Source organism: Oryzias latipes, chromosome 12 (genome assembly GCF_053564925.1).
Source record: "Oryzias latipes strain Hd-rR chromosome 12, Olatipes_Hd-rR_3.1".
NCBI classification, from domain to species: domain Eukaryota; kingdom Metazoa; phylum Chordata; class Actinopteri; order Beloniformes; family Adrianichthyidae; genus Oryzias; species Oryzias latipes.
In genome coordinates this window covers 5375642-5392687 of record NC_136248.1, presented here as the reverse complement: position 1 = coordinate 5392687, position 17046 = coordinate 5375642, and the positions used below count along the sequence as shown (strand labels likewise).

At 41.6% G+C, this 17046-nt stretch overlaps 2 protein-coding genes across 3 annotated transcripts; one reads left to right on the top strand and one right to left on the bottom strand.

Annotated features, from left to right (window-relative positions):
* On the bottom strand, window positions 1-8656 carry alad (aminolevulinate dehydratase). 2 transcript variants are annotated; one of them, XM_078955701.1, is made up of 13 exons: window positions 8485-8656; window positions 7124-7209; window positions 6281-6406; window positions 6086-6136; window positions 5668-5764; window positions 4422-4557; window positions 4240-4323; window positions 2892-2980; window positions 2734-2789; window positions 2567-2654; window positions 2411-2497; window positions 2209-2338; window positions 1-331 (listed from the first exon to the last, which is right to left on the bottom strand). In XM_078955701.1, the coding sequence occupies exons 2-13, from the start codon at window positions 7207-7209 to the stop codon at window positions 270-272; spliced, it is 1092 nt and encodes a 363-aa protein (XP_078811827.1). In that variant the 5' UTR covers window positions 8485-8656; the 3' UTR covers window positions 1-269. The 2 variants fall into 2 exon arrangements, with proteins under 2 accessions (XP_078811827.1, XP_023816677.1); XM_023960909.2 differs by lacking the exon at window positions 8485-8656 and adding an exon at window positions 8205-8397.
* A 5293-nt stretch (window positions 8657-13949) lies between these two features.
* tmem203 (transmembrane protein 203) lies at window positions 13950-16923 on the top strand. Its single transcript, XM_004075086.4, has 2 exons — window positions 13950-14086; window positions 15491-16923. The coding sequence occupies exon 2, from the start codon at window positions 15579-15581 to the stop codon at window positions 15990-15992; it is 414 nt and encodes a 137-aa protein (XP_004075134.1). The 5' UTR covers window positions 13950-14086; window positions 15491-15578; the 3' UTR covers window positions 15993-16923.
* The last annotated feature ends 123 nt before the right edge of the window (window positions 16924-17046 follow it).

The window sequence follows — 17046 nt, the reverse complement described above, 5'->3', positions numbered from 1 at the left end:
TCAGCTTAAAGAAATGATCCATTTTATTTCTATTCAGTTTTTCCAGGCAGCTCTTCAGCATAAATGCATTTGATCTGGTCGGAAACTGACTACTTAATGTACAGGAATCACATCTTCTGCAGGGAAAACCTGACAGGGACTTTAAAGAAAACGCTGATTATAGAATGTCTAACACAGAAGTCGTTTTTAGAAGCGACTCGGTCAACAGCTGGTGGTCTGCGGTGGTCGGCCCCGCCCATCCATCTGTCCATCCATCCGTCAGTATGTCTTCAGGACTCATTTAACCAGGAGAGCAGCTCAGGTGTGAAGTAGGTGATGATGATGTCGGCTCCTGCAGCACACATTAGGAAAGCTTTGTAAACCTGAGATGGAGACTTCCAAGACCGTCTGATGACACAAATGAACATTCTTTCAACCAAAAACTGTAACATTTTAAAGCTGAATCACTGGAAGCATCTGAAAAAGACCCAAAACATCACAGATGGAGGAAACAGAGAGATGGGAAAGGTGGCGCTCTGCATTTGAGAACATTTCCTTCAGCTCTCCAAGGTCTGGAACAGAGCAGGTTTGACGGATTACAGCTGTAACGAGTATCCGAATACTCGGATACTCACGAGCTGTTCCAGAAAAAACGAGCACAAATATTTGAGAGGTCCGAAATCGATGATTTTAGAGCTTTAAATTATACCATGGTCTGGGAAAAGACTTGATTCTGATTGGCTGCTGGGTGTGAATTAAGTAAAGGTTAATGGCTGACGAAGTGTGCGTTATTACTTTTTAATACAGTAATAACGGTTCGGACGGTTCAGGAACACCTTTTTTTACCGTGCGGTTATCAGGTTTTAATGCACACCCAGCAGCCAATCAGAATCGAGTATTCATCCATGGTATAAATAGTGATAATGCACAGTGATAACCGTACGCCTGAAAAAAGTAGTTCCGGTCACAGAGCTTCAATGTTTTGTATCACTGCTCTGGATTCTTTTAATCAAACTTTAGCTTCATCATCTGGACAAAAACAAGCGGTAAGACGTGAACTTTCTCTCTGAACCGATGCTTTATTTATCACATCGTGACCATCAGCTTTGCTTTGCCGCTGGAGTTGAGGTCGGTAACGTGACTACGCGCCGCACCGCGTAACAAATAGTCCGCTTTTTGTGATAAAAGTGATCCAAACCCAGCGGACCGGCTTCTCCAAACCCGTTGATGATGGTGGATTTTACCCTTTCTGCTTGAGCGCCCCTAGCGGCCGTTAGAAAAAAGGCATAGAAAAAACTGATGAAAAAAGTGCATAAATTAGCCGCATCATTGAATAACCCGCAGGATTGAAAGCGTATGACAAAAGTAGCGGCTTATAATCCGGAATTTATGGTAAACAGTAAGACTTGAGATTTCATCTATGAATGGATGTATGGTTGTCAGCCAATGGCTGATCCCGTCAACATTCGACTAAATCCCTCTGATCCGTCTGCTGCAGAGAGAAGGTTGTGGAGTCGACAGTGTGGGGGATGGAATCGTTTTCATGAAGGATCTGAGGTCCACAGGTCAACAGATGCACATTAGATTCAGACACAGCTGCAGTTCTCGGAATAAACAGAAGTGAAGAGGATGGCCCTGGACCGCTCCGCTACACGTGTGAGCCTCGACGGATCGAAGTGGCTGTGTCACTCTGGCACTGGAAGGGAAAACAGAGCCAAGAGCAAAACCTCTCCAAAAGTGTCAGGAGAAATGAGAGGAAATAGAAGTGGGAAAACTTGGAAACTCTTTTGGAAGCTGAAGGACTGTTTTTCCTGAAGCTTCAGCATCGGACACTGGAGTGAATTTGTACCGAGAAGATTTTTAGCTGTTTTCTTACCTTCATCTGTGATTTTATTCATTTATTTTTTACTACAACAGATGTTTGCATAGAGAAACAGAAAGAATATGAATTTCTGATACTGAACAGATCTTTGTTCTTCCACATAAACTAAGATTATCTAGAATTATGGGTCACAAAAAGTCCTGTCTTTGTGTTGTATTTGAAGCCAACAGGTCTGTCATATTTTGTTTCTTGGACTAAACTTTTACAAACAAAACAGCTCATTTGTCTCGTTCGTTTGCTTGTGTGCTCTCTTGGTATGGTTTCCTGAAATATGATGTGTAACCTTTACATTTCCTGCATAACTAGAGGTGGAGCAGAGAAAATGAGGAGGCTGGAGTTCCTCTCACCTGCCCGCCGGAAGGCGGTCATGGCTTCCATCACAGCAGCTCGGAGGTCGAAGGCGCCAGCCTTCGCTCCGTGCCACATCATGGCGAACTCTCCAGACACGTTATACACAGCGAGGGGGTGGGTGGGGAACTGCGGGGGGGGGCGACCAGAGCAGAACATTTAACACGTATGTGACGGCAGAGAATAACCTGCAAAACTCACCTTGTCTTTGACTTCCCTCAGGATGTCCAGGTACGGGAGGCCAGGCTTCACCATCAGCATGTCGGCCCCCTCCCTCACATCCCGTTCCTGCAGGATAGAGCGGCAGCATGACGACAGGAGCTGAAAACACCTGAACTTACCCCCAAACCCACCTACCACAGCTCGGAGGGCCAGCCCCCGGGCTCCAGGGGGCAGCTGATAGCAGCGCCTGTCCCCAAAGGCAGGCTTGGACTGTGCAGCGTCCCTGCGTGCAAACACAGTGGGGGCTGAGTTACTTTAAGGCCACACAGCCCCCAACATGTGCTAAAGTACCGCTCACCTACCGGAAAGGGCCGTAATAACATGAAGCAAACTTTGCGCTGTAGCTCAGCACTGACACCTGCAGGAGAAGCCAAAGGTCAGCAGACATGTGGGACGCCTTCGTCCTCCGAGCTCACAGGTTTGTCTCGCCGCAGAGACGTCCGGCGTCTCATTCATGTACCTTGTTTCCCAAACCGTTGGAGAGCAGAGCCTGCTTGATGGCTCCGACCCTTCCATCCATCATGTCAGAGGGAGCGATGATGTGGCAACCTGCAGAATAGCACACCATCAGACAAAAAGACAAAAGGCTACAGAAACCCCCCACCAGCAAACAAAGACACCAAAAAGAAAAAGATCAAAGACACAGGGATTCCTAAAGACAGTCCATGTGTGTGTGTGTGTGTGTGTGTGTGTGTGTGTGTGTGTGTGTGTGTGGGGGGGGGGGGGGGGGGTCTATAACCTGCCAACTGACTGGAAAATATAAAACACAAGGATTTCCTTTTAATTTGAACACCCTTGATGCCAACCCTCATGAATTCCTCCTTTCCCAAACACTTTGGCTGGAATTCATATGGGACAGGGGTGTCAGACTCCAGGCATCGGGGGGGGGGGGGGGGGGGGGGTCCAACGTCCTGCTGATCGGTTCAAAACCTGCTCGCTGCTTATAACCTGGACCAGGTGTGTCCAGTAAGACATTTTAATGGCAGGTTATTTCGAAAACATGTAGGACACTGAGAGCTGGATTTGATCTGCACTTTTAGGACTATAATTTAAAAACTATAACCCATTGACTGCATACGGGACCTGGAGTGAGCGTGACGTCGCCCATAGAAAATGATTTGTTTCAGCTAAATGAAGTCAAGTCAGTCGCATTGTTTTGTGATCCATGTTGGAGCCAGCTGACGTCCAGTGAGCAGTCATTGGTCCGAGTCGTTGTGAGTCATCGTTTTAATAACAACCACTTACCAATCAGACGTGGGTGTGTTAAAAGGCCACACCCTGCCCACTAGAAAGTGGGCTCTGGAGAATCTATCAATCAAAAGTTCAGACGTTCGCTTTGAGTCGACAAATTTTAATCAAGGCTTCTGATTGGTCACTTTAAAACTTGAATAACTTTTAAAAAATGAGGATTATCAAGAACACGTTAAAAAAAAGGCATCAGAGCAAGAAGTGTTATTCTGACCAATAGAACGACTCAGTAATAGCTGTTTATTTCTTTATAGAAGTCTGTGGGATTTTGGCTTCTTAGGGACCAGCAGGTACTTCCTGTTTGGAACAAGAGGGGGGTGGGGTCACTCAGTCCGGTTCTCATATACAGTCAATTGTATAAGCAGCGTTAAACGTAAATATAAAAATTCAAACATCTTTCCTTCAGAGGACAGCTCAGTTCCCTTCATGACAGTAAATACACAAGAACTTTTTTTCTTAAGTACACAACTCAAAGTTCCCAAGATGCTTTGCAAAGTAGTCTTTGCCTTTTCCCCAAACCAGCATGTGTGTTTGTAAGACAGTGGTACGGTGAAGCTTACCAGCCCTGGCGTAGGCCAGCGCGACCTCTGCCAGCCTGAGACAGCTGGCGTCGTTGTTCAGAGTGCCGTCATCGTTCAGAATGCCTGGAGACCAGATGAGAAAAACAAGCAAAGCCCGAGCGTCATCATCCCGCGGTTCATGAAGGAGCTGGAGCAGGGCGACGTCGTGAGGAGACACTGACCACAGTGTCCATGTGACGTGTACGGACACAAGCAAACGTCACAGGAAACCAGCAGCTCCGGAAACAGGGAGCGGATTTTTTTAACCGCCAGAACAGCCGGTGTGTCGTCCGTGTCGGCCCCGGAGCCCCGGTCATCCTTATGAAGACAGGGAAGGTCAAAGCCAGGAGACACGCCCGAACATTCATCTCTTCTTCCATCCTTCCATTCATTCTTTTTTACTTCTCTCCATCCGTCATTCCATCACTCTTTCCATCTACGGATTCTTACTTCCATCCATTCATTTATCCTTCAGTCTATCTATCATTGCATCACCCGTTTATCCATCTCATCTATAGTCTATTCATCCATCCATTCATCTTTCCATCAATCTGTCTTCCCAACCATCTATTTATTTTTTTCTTTAAATCTATCGTTGCATGCAATTCATTTATCCATTCTTCCACCCAATAATTCATCCAACCAACTGTCCATCCATCTATCCATCCATGTCTCCATTCACTTGTAAACTTATCAATCACATCTCCTTTCCATCTAGCCAATCCTTATCCCACCCATCCATTTTTTACATTCCTCCATTTACCCAGCCACCTACCTATCCATTTGTCTGCCCATCCATCCATCCATCCATCCATCCATCCATCCATCCATCCATCGACCAATCCATCAATGCATCCCTCCATTCATCCTTCAACAGATCCATTCATCTAATAATCCACACATCTGTCTATTCATTCATCTCTGCATCCACCCATGAAACTATCCACCCTGCAATCCACTCATCCATCTGCACATCTATCCATCCTTCAGTCCATCCATCCACCACCTCATCCATCTATTCATCCACCAGTTTATACATCCATCTATCCAATATCTCACACTGGAATATCAGTTTCATTTTTTTTAAATATGATTGTCAATTTTAGGGTCAATAACTTATTATAACAAAACAAAAAAATCCATCACAAACAAACCGCAGGCTTGTTGTCTGTCAAACTCCTCCCCCTGACCACACGTTTGAACTAGACACTCAAATAAAAGATAGTACGCACAGAATAAAGTAGCAAAACCCAGAGCCTTTCATTATTGATTTAAACAACAAATCTGAAGATTGTCGATTCTACAGGACTATCTTTTTCCCATCTATTGTCAAAATGTGTCGTTTTTCCAGTCATTCATTCTTTTTCTTTAAGATGCCAAGTCAGCAGCTCTTCTTTTTTTCTCCTTCCTTCTTTTGGTTCAACAGACCTTAGCGATTTTTGCCGGGACCCCAAAGATCAGCACACATTTCAAGCCTTTGGCCACAAGAGGCTTCAGCATTTCCTCCAGTTTGTTCACCCCGTATCTGCAAAGGACAAAACATGACTGAGCTGCAGCAGGGAGCCAGAAAGCCCCGCGCTCTTTTCAAGACACAGCAGCTCATCAGCGTTATGTTAGAGGCGCCATGTTACTAAAGGTGGATCAGCTGATTATAATGGGCTAACGGATCCCCGTCTTATCTTAGTCCACTGTGTGACTCTGACTCCACCCTTCTCTTATCTGAGGTCACTCCCCTGGTGGTGCACGCCGTCACACATTCGTATATCCATTCGGGACGGCGCTTCATCAATCCTCAAACAATAATGAGCTCATCTGGTTTGTGTCAGGCGTTCTTTCCGGTTCTCACCTGGCCTGGCCCGGCAGACTGTTGATGGGCTCCACTGCATCAGCGGCATCTCTGCAACAGAGAGCGACAAAAGAAAAATCAAGCATGAAACAAGCCGCACAGCTCAGAGATCTACTTTACGCGCCTGAATCTATGATTTCAGGAGAATCGGTCGGAACGTCTGCACTGCAGAAACGTCTGACAGACTTCACTCACGTGACAAAGATGGGGTAAATGAGATTCTCGGGTCTGAGATTGGTCGCACACGTCTGCCAGAATCGAAGCGTCTGGTGGAAGTATCCGCTGTGGAGGACCGACTGTGCTGGAGTCTGCATCTCTGACCTTCAGCAGAGAGACAAAGCCGGGCAGCCGTGAGGGGAACTCTACCCTCAGGCCCTGCTGCTTTTGTGCCGTCCCCATGAAAACATGGCAGCTCAGCCTCACTGCAGAGTCAACAAGGCTCCGGTCTGCAGCTGCAGCCTTTGATCAGACTATTGACATTGTGCCCTGGAGACAGATGCCCCAAATGCCCCAAATACCCCCGTCTGCAAAAACATCCCCAACTCAGTTTGGATAAAAGTATCAGCTAAATGGGGATTTATATAAAAAAAATGTGAGTTTTTATTCAATATAAATGTGCACAGCATCAGGCCACTTTCCATACTAGATATGTTTAATGGCGGAAGCTCATTCAAAACTTTGATAATTTAGAGGAGGAGCTTTTTTGTCATCAAAACGTGTATTCTTTAACAAATTTTCTTAATCTGTTTATTTCACATTGTTAAATATTACGTCTCTTATGTAAGAACTTAAAAAAACTACCAAAGAGCTGCGAGGTGACAGCTTTCATTTTAGTGAAAGCTGTAAGTTTAGTTACAGGAATTGGAAACATCTCAAACTTTTTCGAGAATGACGCCGTTTATCTCCTCAAATAAAGGGTCATCTCTAACCAAAACAAGGCTCTTTAAGTAGCAATCTCTGCTGTTAACGACCAAGATTACAGCTATAAAAAAATCACGACCACATTTTACCAATATTTACTAAAATCTAGTGGCTCACCTTCGGAGGAGGAAGCTGTCCACTTCTGCACACTTGGAAGTCTTTCTTCTTCTGTGGTTTGTTTGCTGCAGTGCCACTTCCGCCATCTGGTGGCGGGAAATGTTAACAACATGTGATTATCAACACTAATAACTGTTTTTATTTATAAAATCTGTTTTGATAATAAAGAACAAATTCAAGTTAGAAGCAGATTTGATTACTTTTACTCAAAAACACAATTAAAGTGGGATTGAACCAATGGGGCATGAGCTATATAGTCCACATTTCTGGAACAAAAACAGTAGAAATGCAAAAAACAGTCACAAGCATCAGACAGCAGAGTGTCTGTTGGTTCAAAGGTCTGTGAACCTGCAGGGTTCAGTGCAGTTCATCTATTTGTTATGAGGAAATCGGTATGAATCAAATGTAGCTCTCCTCATTTTCACTCGGGGCACCGTCTGCACCCTTCAGACAACAGAGGGTGTGAAAACCCTGCAGGTCTTTGGGCCTGATTTATGGTTAACTTATTGTTTAAGAAAAAACTTATTGCTTAGTCATTCATCATTTGTTTTTTACACAATTCTCGGTTTAAAACCTATCACACCAATGAACCAAATCATAGAGAAAGTGAACTGTTACATCCCCATTGCATACCAGTACGTTTAACTGTCAAACGTGTATTTTGCATTATTACATTACACCAGGCTTACTATGAGCCAACAGAAAGCCTTTTCTTCATTTTGCTCATCAGCAAAAACAAAAAAAACATTTTCGAACCGAATTGAAGGGAAACTGAATTGTTGCATCCCTATTTACTTATATGTTTATTTGAATTTTTAAAGGCCCATTGATCCACCACACCACTGATAACAGTGAAGTCCATAGGTAGTTCAATTGATTTATTGTTGATCTGTTGTTTTGACAGTCACTGATCCTCCTCTTTTCAGTTATTTACATTTTAACATTTCCCATTCCTCCTGCTATGCCTTTTCTTTACAGTATTCTTTAACTGCTGCTTTTTCTTCGTGTTCTTATACAACTGTTCTTAGACACTGCATCTCAGAGCTTATTCAAGCTTCTCTGATGAGAAAAACGTATTCACCCCCTTGGATGTTTGTCCCTTTTGCTGCTTTCATAAATCCCATGTGGTCAATAAAGTTTGTCTTTCCTCACACAAGAATTTACTAGAAAAAAAAACCTTCAATGTAAATGTGAAAACAGATTTTTACAAAGTAACGTCAATGAAACAAAAATATAAAATGAAATATAATTGTATGCATAATTATTCTCCCCCCTTTAAAATTTATTGTCAAATTCAATAAAAGTCCATCCAATCAGTGCCAATAGTCCATAGTCATATAAATTAGTGAAATAAAGATCACCTGAGTGGTGTGGGTGTGTCCCAAGAGACTGAGTAGTAAAACACCAGGGTCCAGATACTGGTGGAGTGGAATTCCTGGCTACCAATTCACCAAGAAGACAGAGGAACACTCCAACTAGGGATGGGAGTAGAAGCCCCATGAAGCCTCATTGGGGTTCATGTAATTGTGTTGGAAAAATGAACCAACCATTCAGGGCTTTGAAACCACACAGAACAGCGGCATCTGGTGGCGGACTGGACATGTGTCATATGCTTCAACCAAGCTCCTTGTAACACTTCAATGTGTAAATGGAAAAAAAACAACACAATGAGATACGTTTGCTGTGAGAAGTGCTTGACAAAGCAAAACACACATCACATGAAGAAAATAAAAGCAAAGCAAATTACAACAAAAAAAAGTAAAGCACTATCTTTGAACTCAGGATTCCAGAATTCAAACACTGATTATTCCACTGATCTATCAGTACAATGATTTTTTGCCATCATATATTGGTACAAGTATTTTTCTTGTAAATAATGTTCATAGTGAATTGTCTTATTAGGAGAAACTGAATTGAAATGATCCTGAGCCACAGTACTTTTTTTTTTTTTTTTTACCAGGAGCCATGGTAAAGTGCAATGAACTGACGCTGATTCCAATACAGGGGAAACAAAAGAACTTGTCGGGGAAACATTCGGGATTTATTTGTATTTACAGAGAATAGCCTGCCCAACTGTTGAAACACAAGTGACATATGAACCGTGGTTCGACCAAACGAGCATTTGGCGCTTCATACGTCAACCATGCTAGTTGACACACGCCCCGAAACATTGTGCCGAACCACTCTGCTTCATGAAGGTGAAACACGCGCCGGAGCGTCTGTGTCAAACGGGCCGTCCCCAACTCCAAGCAATTCAGAGAAAGGGTTGTTGAAAGGTACAAGTCAGGGGCGGGATACTAGTGATGGGTATATGAGGCCTCGTGAAGCGTTTCGGCACATTGCCCAAACTGCATTGATACTGTGTCACTTAATACCAACTCCTGCTTGACCAAAAACATCATTGCAGGCAACCAAGAGAAAAAAACTCTGCTGATATACTAATTCAATTTAATCTAAACACAATATTTTTCATTGTATAGTTTCTCATTCCCATGTCTCGCTCTATGATGCCCCAGCATTGAGGAGGTGCTTTTATGTTTGACAGTTCTGCAGAACAAATGCCACATTTAACCTCCAAAACATAAAATGATTCATTTCAAAAACTAAAAATAGAATTTTATTCTGCTAGATCAAGCAAAACCGAGAGGAACAGGGGACAAAACGCCAAAAAAACACTATTAAATCGTTCCACAAACTTCATTAAAACACCACATTCAACACCAGTGAACATTCAGTAAAATTCAATTCAATTTTATTTGTATAGCCCAAATTCACAACAACAGTCTCAACAATGGTCTCTGTACCAGTCATTGTCAATGGAAGACTCCATGATCAAGTGGAAGAAGATCCTTTGGTCCGATGAGACCAAAATTGAGCTTTTTGGCCATCAGACAAGACAGCATATCATAAAAAAACACACCATTCCCACTGTGATGCATGGTGGTGGCAGCATCATGCTGTGGGGATGTTTCTCAGCAGCAGGTCCTGGAAGGCTAGTAAAGATAGAGGGCAAAATGAATGCTGCAAAATACACAGGCCAATTTTTTTTGGTCTGCAGGAGAACTACGGCTTGGGAGGAGATTCATTTTCCAGCAAGACAACGATCCAAAGCAAACTGCAAAACTACACAGGAATGGTTCAAAAAGAACCAGGTAAATGTTCTGGAGGGGCCGAGTCAAAGCCCAGAATTAAATCCAAAGGAGAATTTGTGGCTGAACTTGAAAAGGGCTGTTTGTGCCCAGTATCCACGCAACCTGACAGAACTTGTGCAGTTTTGCAAAGACGAATGAAGCAAAATTCCTGTCTGCAGATGTAAAAGACAAGACTGATAGAGACTTAGCTTCATCTTCTGCGATGATTGCGATGAAAATTTTTAAAATTTAACTTTATTTAGAACACGTATAGGACAATGAACAACAAACGTCTGTCGAAAGAGTCATTGTTGAGTCTGCTTGCTGATGCATGTGCAGATAAAGTTTTCAGAATCAAAAGTACTTTATTGATCCCACACATGGGAAATTTGTAATCATAAAATAAATTAAATACAATAATATAAAAACAAAATAATTGTAAAAAAACAACTCAAACTAAATAAATACATGGAGCAACTGTGCCTTTTATGAATAAAGTGAGGGCATTTCATGACATTACATAAATGAAAGAACAAATAAATAAAGGGTCATAAGGTTGTTTGGATTAAACAAAAACAACAGCAACAAAATAAAAAAAAACTTTAACTTACCAAAGGAAGTGCTGCCTTCACAGATGAAGATCCTCCACAGCTGGGGTTAAAAAACTGAGACTAAACACTAACTAAGTAACATTTTTACAGTAATACATACTAGGAAATAATTGTTAAAAAATGCCCCATTATCCCTTGTGCTATCCTAGGCACTTTACCATTGGGAGTTGGGTCATCTAGACCCACTAGACAGTGCTCTGAACCTTTTTTCTTCAATGATTTGTGATCTTCACTGGTGTCCATGGATTACATGAAATCTTTCCACCTTTATCCACCTTTGTCATGGTAGGAAGAACACGTCAATGTAAGGGTGGGGTCATCTAGACCCACTAGACAGTGCTCTGAACCTTTTTTCTTCAATGATATGTGATCTTCACTGGAGTCCATGGATTACATGAAATCTTTCCACCTTTGTCATGGTAGGGAGAACACGTCAATGTAAGGGTGGGGTCATCTAAGATAGCACAAGGGTTAAGCTCCAGAGAAAGACGACAAAAACCTGCATTGCATTATTGGTTTCATCCAGTACCTTTCAGCCAATATCCAACGTTGTTGTTCACATTTCGGTCAAATCAGTTAGGGGTCATCATGGGTGGCATAGGTGGTGTGCCTCTCCCTGACACAACCCTGAGTTTTCAGCAGGAAGAAGGGTCTTGCTCAAGGACCCACACTGGGTCCTTTTAGCTTGGACTTCAAATCCAGGGTTTCTAGCATGACAGTCCTATACCCAGCCACTAACTGGTACCCTTCAGCCAACAGGAGGAGGACACCTTTGCTGTTGCTCTTCACTCATGAAAAGGGGACAAAAACTATGTCGATTTCGTGACAAAAACAACACAAGTTGGCATTTAAATGGTAAATACTTGTATAGCGCTTTTCTACTTTCCTTGAGGCCCAAAGCACTTAACAGTCACATTCACTCATTCACTGATGGTGGCTCCACTGAACACTGGCGCCAACCTTCCACCTTCCACCAGAGGCAAGGTAGGGGCTCAGTGTCTCGCCCAAGGACACTTTGACCTATGGGCAGGCATGCGGGAATCAAGCCTGGAATATTCCTATCAAAGCCTGACCGCCCTACCACTGCACACAAGGGTCAAGGCCCTTATCTAATTAACAGTTTTAAGAAAAAAAACTTCCCTGCAACCACCTTTTTAAAGGGGAAAAACATGACAGACATGCTAAAGAACAGAAAGTGTTTCTTGGTTTGCCACCACACCAACATGTTACATGGCTGGTCCTCCTAAAGCACTTTCTACTTCTTATCTTCATCATAATGTCTGTGTAGATGATCATTTTATTTTGAACATTTAAAACAAAGACAATAGTACGGAACCCCTAACTGAGCTTATTGAGTTTTACTTTGTTTTTTGACAAAGAGATTGCAGCTGTGCTTGCTTACCGTCACAATTACATCATCTCTGAACGTCATCTTAAATGAGTCTTAAAGTCATGTGGTTTGTTTCAAAAAAGCGTCCATATTATATTTGGCATTTGGATTCTTACAATAAACTAAAGCCATTCGTTATTTGTATTAATGGCATTAGTAACTGGTAATATATATTTTTTGTAGATGAAATAGTAGTAGTAGTTATAAAAAAAAAAAACGCCCCTCTCACCCTCCGCGGGTGGTTTCTCCTCCAAGCTCGGGTCCTCTACCAGAGGCCTGGGAGCTTGAGGGTCCTGCAGTATCTTAGCTGTTCCTAGCACTGCGCTTTTCTGGACTGAGAGGTCTGAGGTCTTTCCAGGTATCTGTTGTAGCCACTCCTCCAGCTTGGGGGTTACTGCCCCGAGTGCTCCAATTACCACAGGCACCACTGTCACCTTCACTTTCCAGGCTTTCTCCAGTTCTTCTCTGAGTCCCTGATATTTCTCCAGTTTCTCATGTTCCTTCTTCCTGATGTTCCCATCGCTTGGCACTGCCACATCCACCACAACGGCTTTCCTCTGTTCTTTATCCACCACTACAATGTCTGGTTGGTTCGCCATTACCATCCTATCAGTCTGGATCTGGAAGTCCCACAGGATCTTTGCCCTCTCATTCTCTACCACCTTCGGAGGTGTTTCCCATTTTGACCTTGGGGTTTCCAGTCCATATTCTGCACACATGTTCCTGTATATTATTCCAGCCACTTGATTGTGGCGCTCCATATATGCTTTACCTGCCAGCATCTTACACCCTGCAGTTATGTGCTGGATTGTTTCAAGCACCTCTTTGCACAGCCTACACCTTGGGTCTTGTCTGGTGTGGTAGATCTGAGCCTCTATGGCTCTGGTGCTCAGGGCTTGTTCCTGGGCTGCCAGGATGAGTTCTTCAGTGCTGTCCTGTAGGCCAGCCCTTTCTAGCCATTGGTAGGACTTCTTGATATCAGCCACTTCAGTTATGGTCCGGTGGTACATCCCATGAAGGGGTTTGTCCTCCCACAAACCCAGAGTACCAGAGCAATAGAGGCTCAGACATCCCATGCAGGGGTTTGTCCTCCCATGAGGATCTGTCCTCCAGCACTGTATCCTCTGCTCTCCATTGCCTGAGACATTCACTGAGCTATATATATGTTTTTTAAGCCATTAAATATATATATATATATATATATATATATATATATATATATATATATATATATATATATATATATATATATATATATTTATATATTTTTATATATATTTATATATATATGTATATATATATATATAAATATATATATATATATATATATATATATATATATATATATATATATATATATATATATATTTATATATTTTTATATATATTTATATATATATGTATATATATATATATAAATATATATATATATATATATATATATATATATATATATATATATATATATATATATATATATATATATATATATATATATATATATATATATATATATATATATATATATATATATATATATATATATATACACATATATGTCATATATATATATATATACATACAAAATATGAGTACAGACAGTTTCTAATGAAGAAAAAAAACAACACGGAGCTAAACGTTCAGTCGCCATTACTCCTCCTGTCCAGATGCTGGCGACAAAACCTTGGGACAATGATTGTTTGGTTTTGTCTTATCGCGATATTGTACGAGAGTGGGATCTGGTGAGGGGCTAAGATGTTAACAGCAGTTTAGCTCTTTCCCCCCTCTTCATATTAAACTGGCTGGAGATAAAGAACCTTCTGTTTCTTAGGTAAACTGACTTTAACTAAACACAATTTCCGTTAGTTGTGTTTGTGATTATGCACCAGCGTCACCTGTCCGTAATTAGCCGACGTTAGCAGTAGAAAACACAACCGGGATAGTTGATAATGGTTGCTTTCTACTTTGGTTGGCCTCACCTTTCGAAACATAAACGTGTCAATTAGTTGGAAGAACAAAACGTAAACTACGACATGAATGAGATTAACGAGGTTAAACGATGGTCGCACTCAGTATGGAGCCTGTTATGAGGTAATCCCATCAGGACTGGTTACGTCTGTCAAAACAAAAGGAGAAAAAAAACTGCCATATAATATAGGTATGTGACTAAATGGCAAATTCACTGGATTGCCCTGATCTTTGTCATTGGAAATGGCTTAAAAAACATTCCCGATGGTATGATACTATGAAGACCATTAAGATAGGTCTAATAATAATATTAATAATTATAATAGTAATAATATAGTCGCTAATTGTGTCGTCATCGCAATATTACTATCACTAAAATCGCACATCGCGAATTCTCCTCGTATTATGCATCCCTATAAGAAAGTTATGGCATTTCAAGTTATCGCATGTATATTTATTCCTGAATAAAAAACAGTACTAATAATATGTTTGTGACATAAGCAGAGATTAGAGTTCATAGTGTCATAACCTTCTGGTTACTCGTCCAATCCAATAAAAGGAGGTTTCATTGCTAAGCTAGTCAGCTGCAAGAGTTATAGTTGATAATCAATTTTTATTTCAGTATTATCATGTATAATTAATTAAGAATATAATCAAGACAATGGTACCGTTGAAGCTATACTATTAAATATTTAAAATCAAATCATGGCTAATTTTTAATAAATAAATAAAACATTGATAAAGCAGTTATTTGATTAAAAATACCATATTCTAAAAGTATTTCACGATGGTCCATCTGCTCCTGTATGCTGTGAACATTTGTTGCAGCCAATCAGCTTACTAAAAACGGGTCACATGACCTCATGTTCCAGCATGCACTGCCTGGACACAGACGCTTGCGAACGCGAAAACAGTACCTGCCAAGCGTTATTTTCTCTTGACAGTTGCAGGAGGTGGAGAACACAACAACAAAAATCGTCTAGTATCATAACTAACTCGCCTTAGAAAGCTGACAGTTTTCATCCGGGACTTGGATGGATTGAAAAACTGCAAGGAGGAGGTTGAAGACAAAATTGTGGACTATTTTATCACTAGATTTGTTTGCATGTGTACTACTCACCGATCTAGTGATGCTCATTCTAAGAAGAACTGAACGCTGCAGCCTCATGCACAGGTCTAATAGCTTGTTTGGCAGAATGCTCTGGTGGCTAAGCTAGGTCATGTGCCTGCATATTATGTTTTTATTTACCCTCATTGTTGTTTTCAGGTTGGATCTGAAGATGTAGTCATCTCTGCAGTCTCCTCTCCTCTCCGGGCTTCCTTCGGGTCAGTCTTCGGCTGCAGACTCCTCCGCCATGCTGTTCTCCCTGAGGGAGCTGGTCCAGTGGCTGGGCTTTGCAACCTTTGAGTTGTTCCTCCACCTGCTGGCTCTGCTGGTCTTCAGCATGCTGGTCGCCCTGCAGGCTGACCTGCCCTCCCCCAAACTCAGTTGGTGGCTGGTTTTCGTCCCGCTGTTTGCTGCAGACGGCCTGAGCACCTACTTCACCACCATTGTGTCCATAAGACTCTACGAGAAGGAGAAGCGCCTGGCGGTGCTGCGGCTCCTCTGGGTGCTGACGGTGCTCTGCCTCAAGCTGGTGTGTGAGGTTCTGCTGTGCCAGAAGTTGGCCGAACAAGACCAAGCCAGAGATCTCTGGTTTGGTCTCATTGTTTCCCCCCTCTTCATCCTGCTGCAGCTGCTGATGATACGGGCCTGCCGGGTCAACTGAGGGGGGCAGGTCTGATACCCATCTGCCATTAGAGATTGAAAGCATTAACGCAACACATTTTTCTCCCCATGGCTCATTTCCTCTTGTTTTCAAACCGCTACGGTGTAGCTTGAGGGACAATTTTATGTGCCTGCTTGAGTTACGTTGGTTTTTTTTGTTCTGAAACAATTATTGGAAGTCATTTCAATCAGTTGCTTTCCCATGTAACTTCATTTTTGGAACTTTGTGAGAATTAAACGGAAAATGTCAGATGCGCAATCAACAGAAAATTATGAGCCTTACGGGAAATATCAGCTATACTTTCATGTATCTGTTCACCTGCTGATTTGTTTAAAGACAATACATTGCAACAATCTAAAACTGTAATGGTCTTTGCAGTTTGAGAAACTTCAGTTGGTTACTGGTTTTGTTTGCCCAGAAAAAAAAAGAAAAAAACACATTTTGCTCAATTTTTTTCATCTTTTCTCTGTCTGTGGTGTTGTTCATTCAACCTTTATACTCCCCTCGCTGGCTCCTGTTTGTGAGAATGACCCTCACAGAAACCTGTTTGTGCTTGAACCCCCTCATTGCAACAAGCAGTAGATTGTTTTCACGCCTCACCCTGAGAGCTGTTTATTTTCAGAAGCTATGTTTGGTTTATACTTTACTGTGTGTTATATGTATCTGCATGTATTTAAGACTTTATTTTTATTTATTGTATTGATGTCAAAGTATGTTATGTGAGAAGTTTTAAATGAAGTTGGCACATGCAGTTTTTTGTTTTTGTTTTATTTCTTGGACTTTGCAAATTTGTGAATAAAAACGAAACTAATATTGTCTAATGAATAATTTAAATCTGTGTGTGTAAAGAGTGACCACAAGGGGTCGCTGTTTGTCATGTAAAAGTCTAGTATGCTGGTCAATCAGTTATTAAAATCTCACGATTTCCAAATGTCGTGTAAATGTTTTTTTCTGATTTTACTTCTTATTTTAATGACTAGTATTTCCTAACAGCCCGTAGAAGGTCAAATTCCTAATAAATCAATCACTGAAGCCAAACTTTGGTACAGTAGTA

What these genes read in the sequence shown, in the direction of transcription:
- alad (XM_078955701.1), bottom strand. Translation starts at nt 7,209, where the DNA reads ATGGCGGAAGTGGCACTGCAGCAAACAAACCACAGAAGAAGAAAGACT. An exon ending in GACAGCTTCCTCCTCCGAAG is followed by an intron (nt 6,407 to 7,123) that starts GTGAGCCACTAG and finishes TCTCTGCTGAAG; the next exon opens with GTCAGAGATGCAGACTCCAG. An exon ending in TCCCGGCAAAAATCGCTAAG is followed by an intron (nt 4,558 to 5,667) that starts GTCTGTTGAACC and finishes TGTCTTCATAAG; the next exon opens with GATGACCGGGGCTCCGGGGC.
- tmem203 (XM_004075086.4), top strand. Translation starts at nt 15,579, where the DNA reads ATGCTGTTCTCCCTGAGGGAGCTGGTCCAGTGGCTGGGCTTTGCAACC.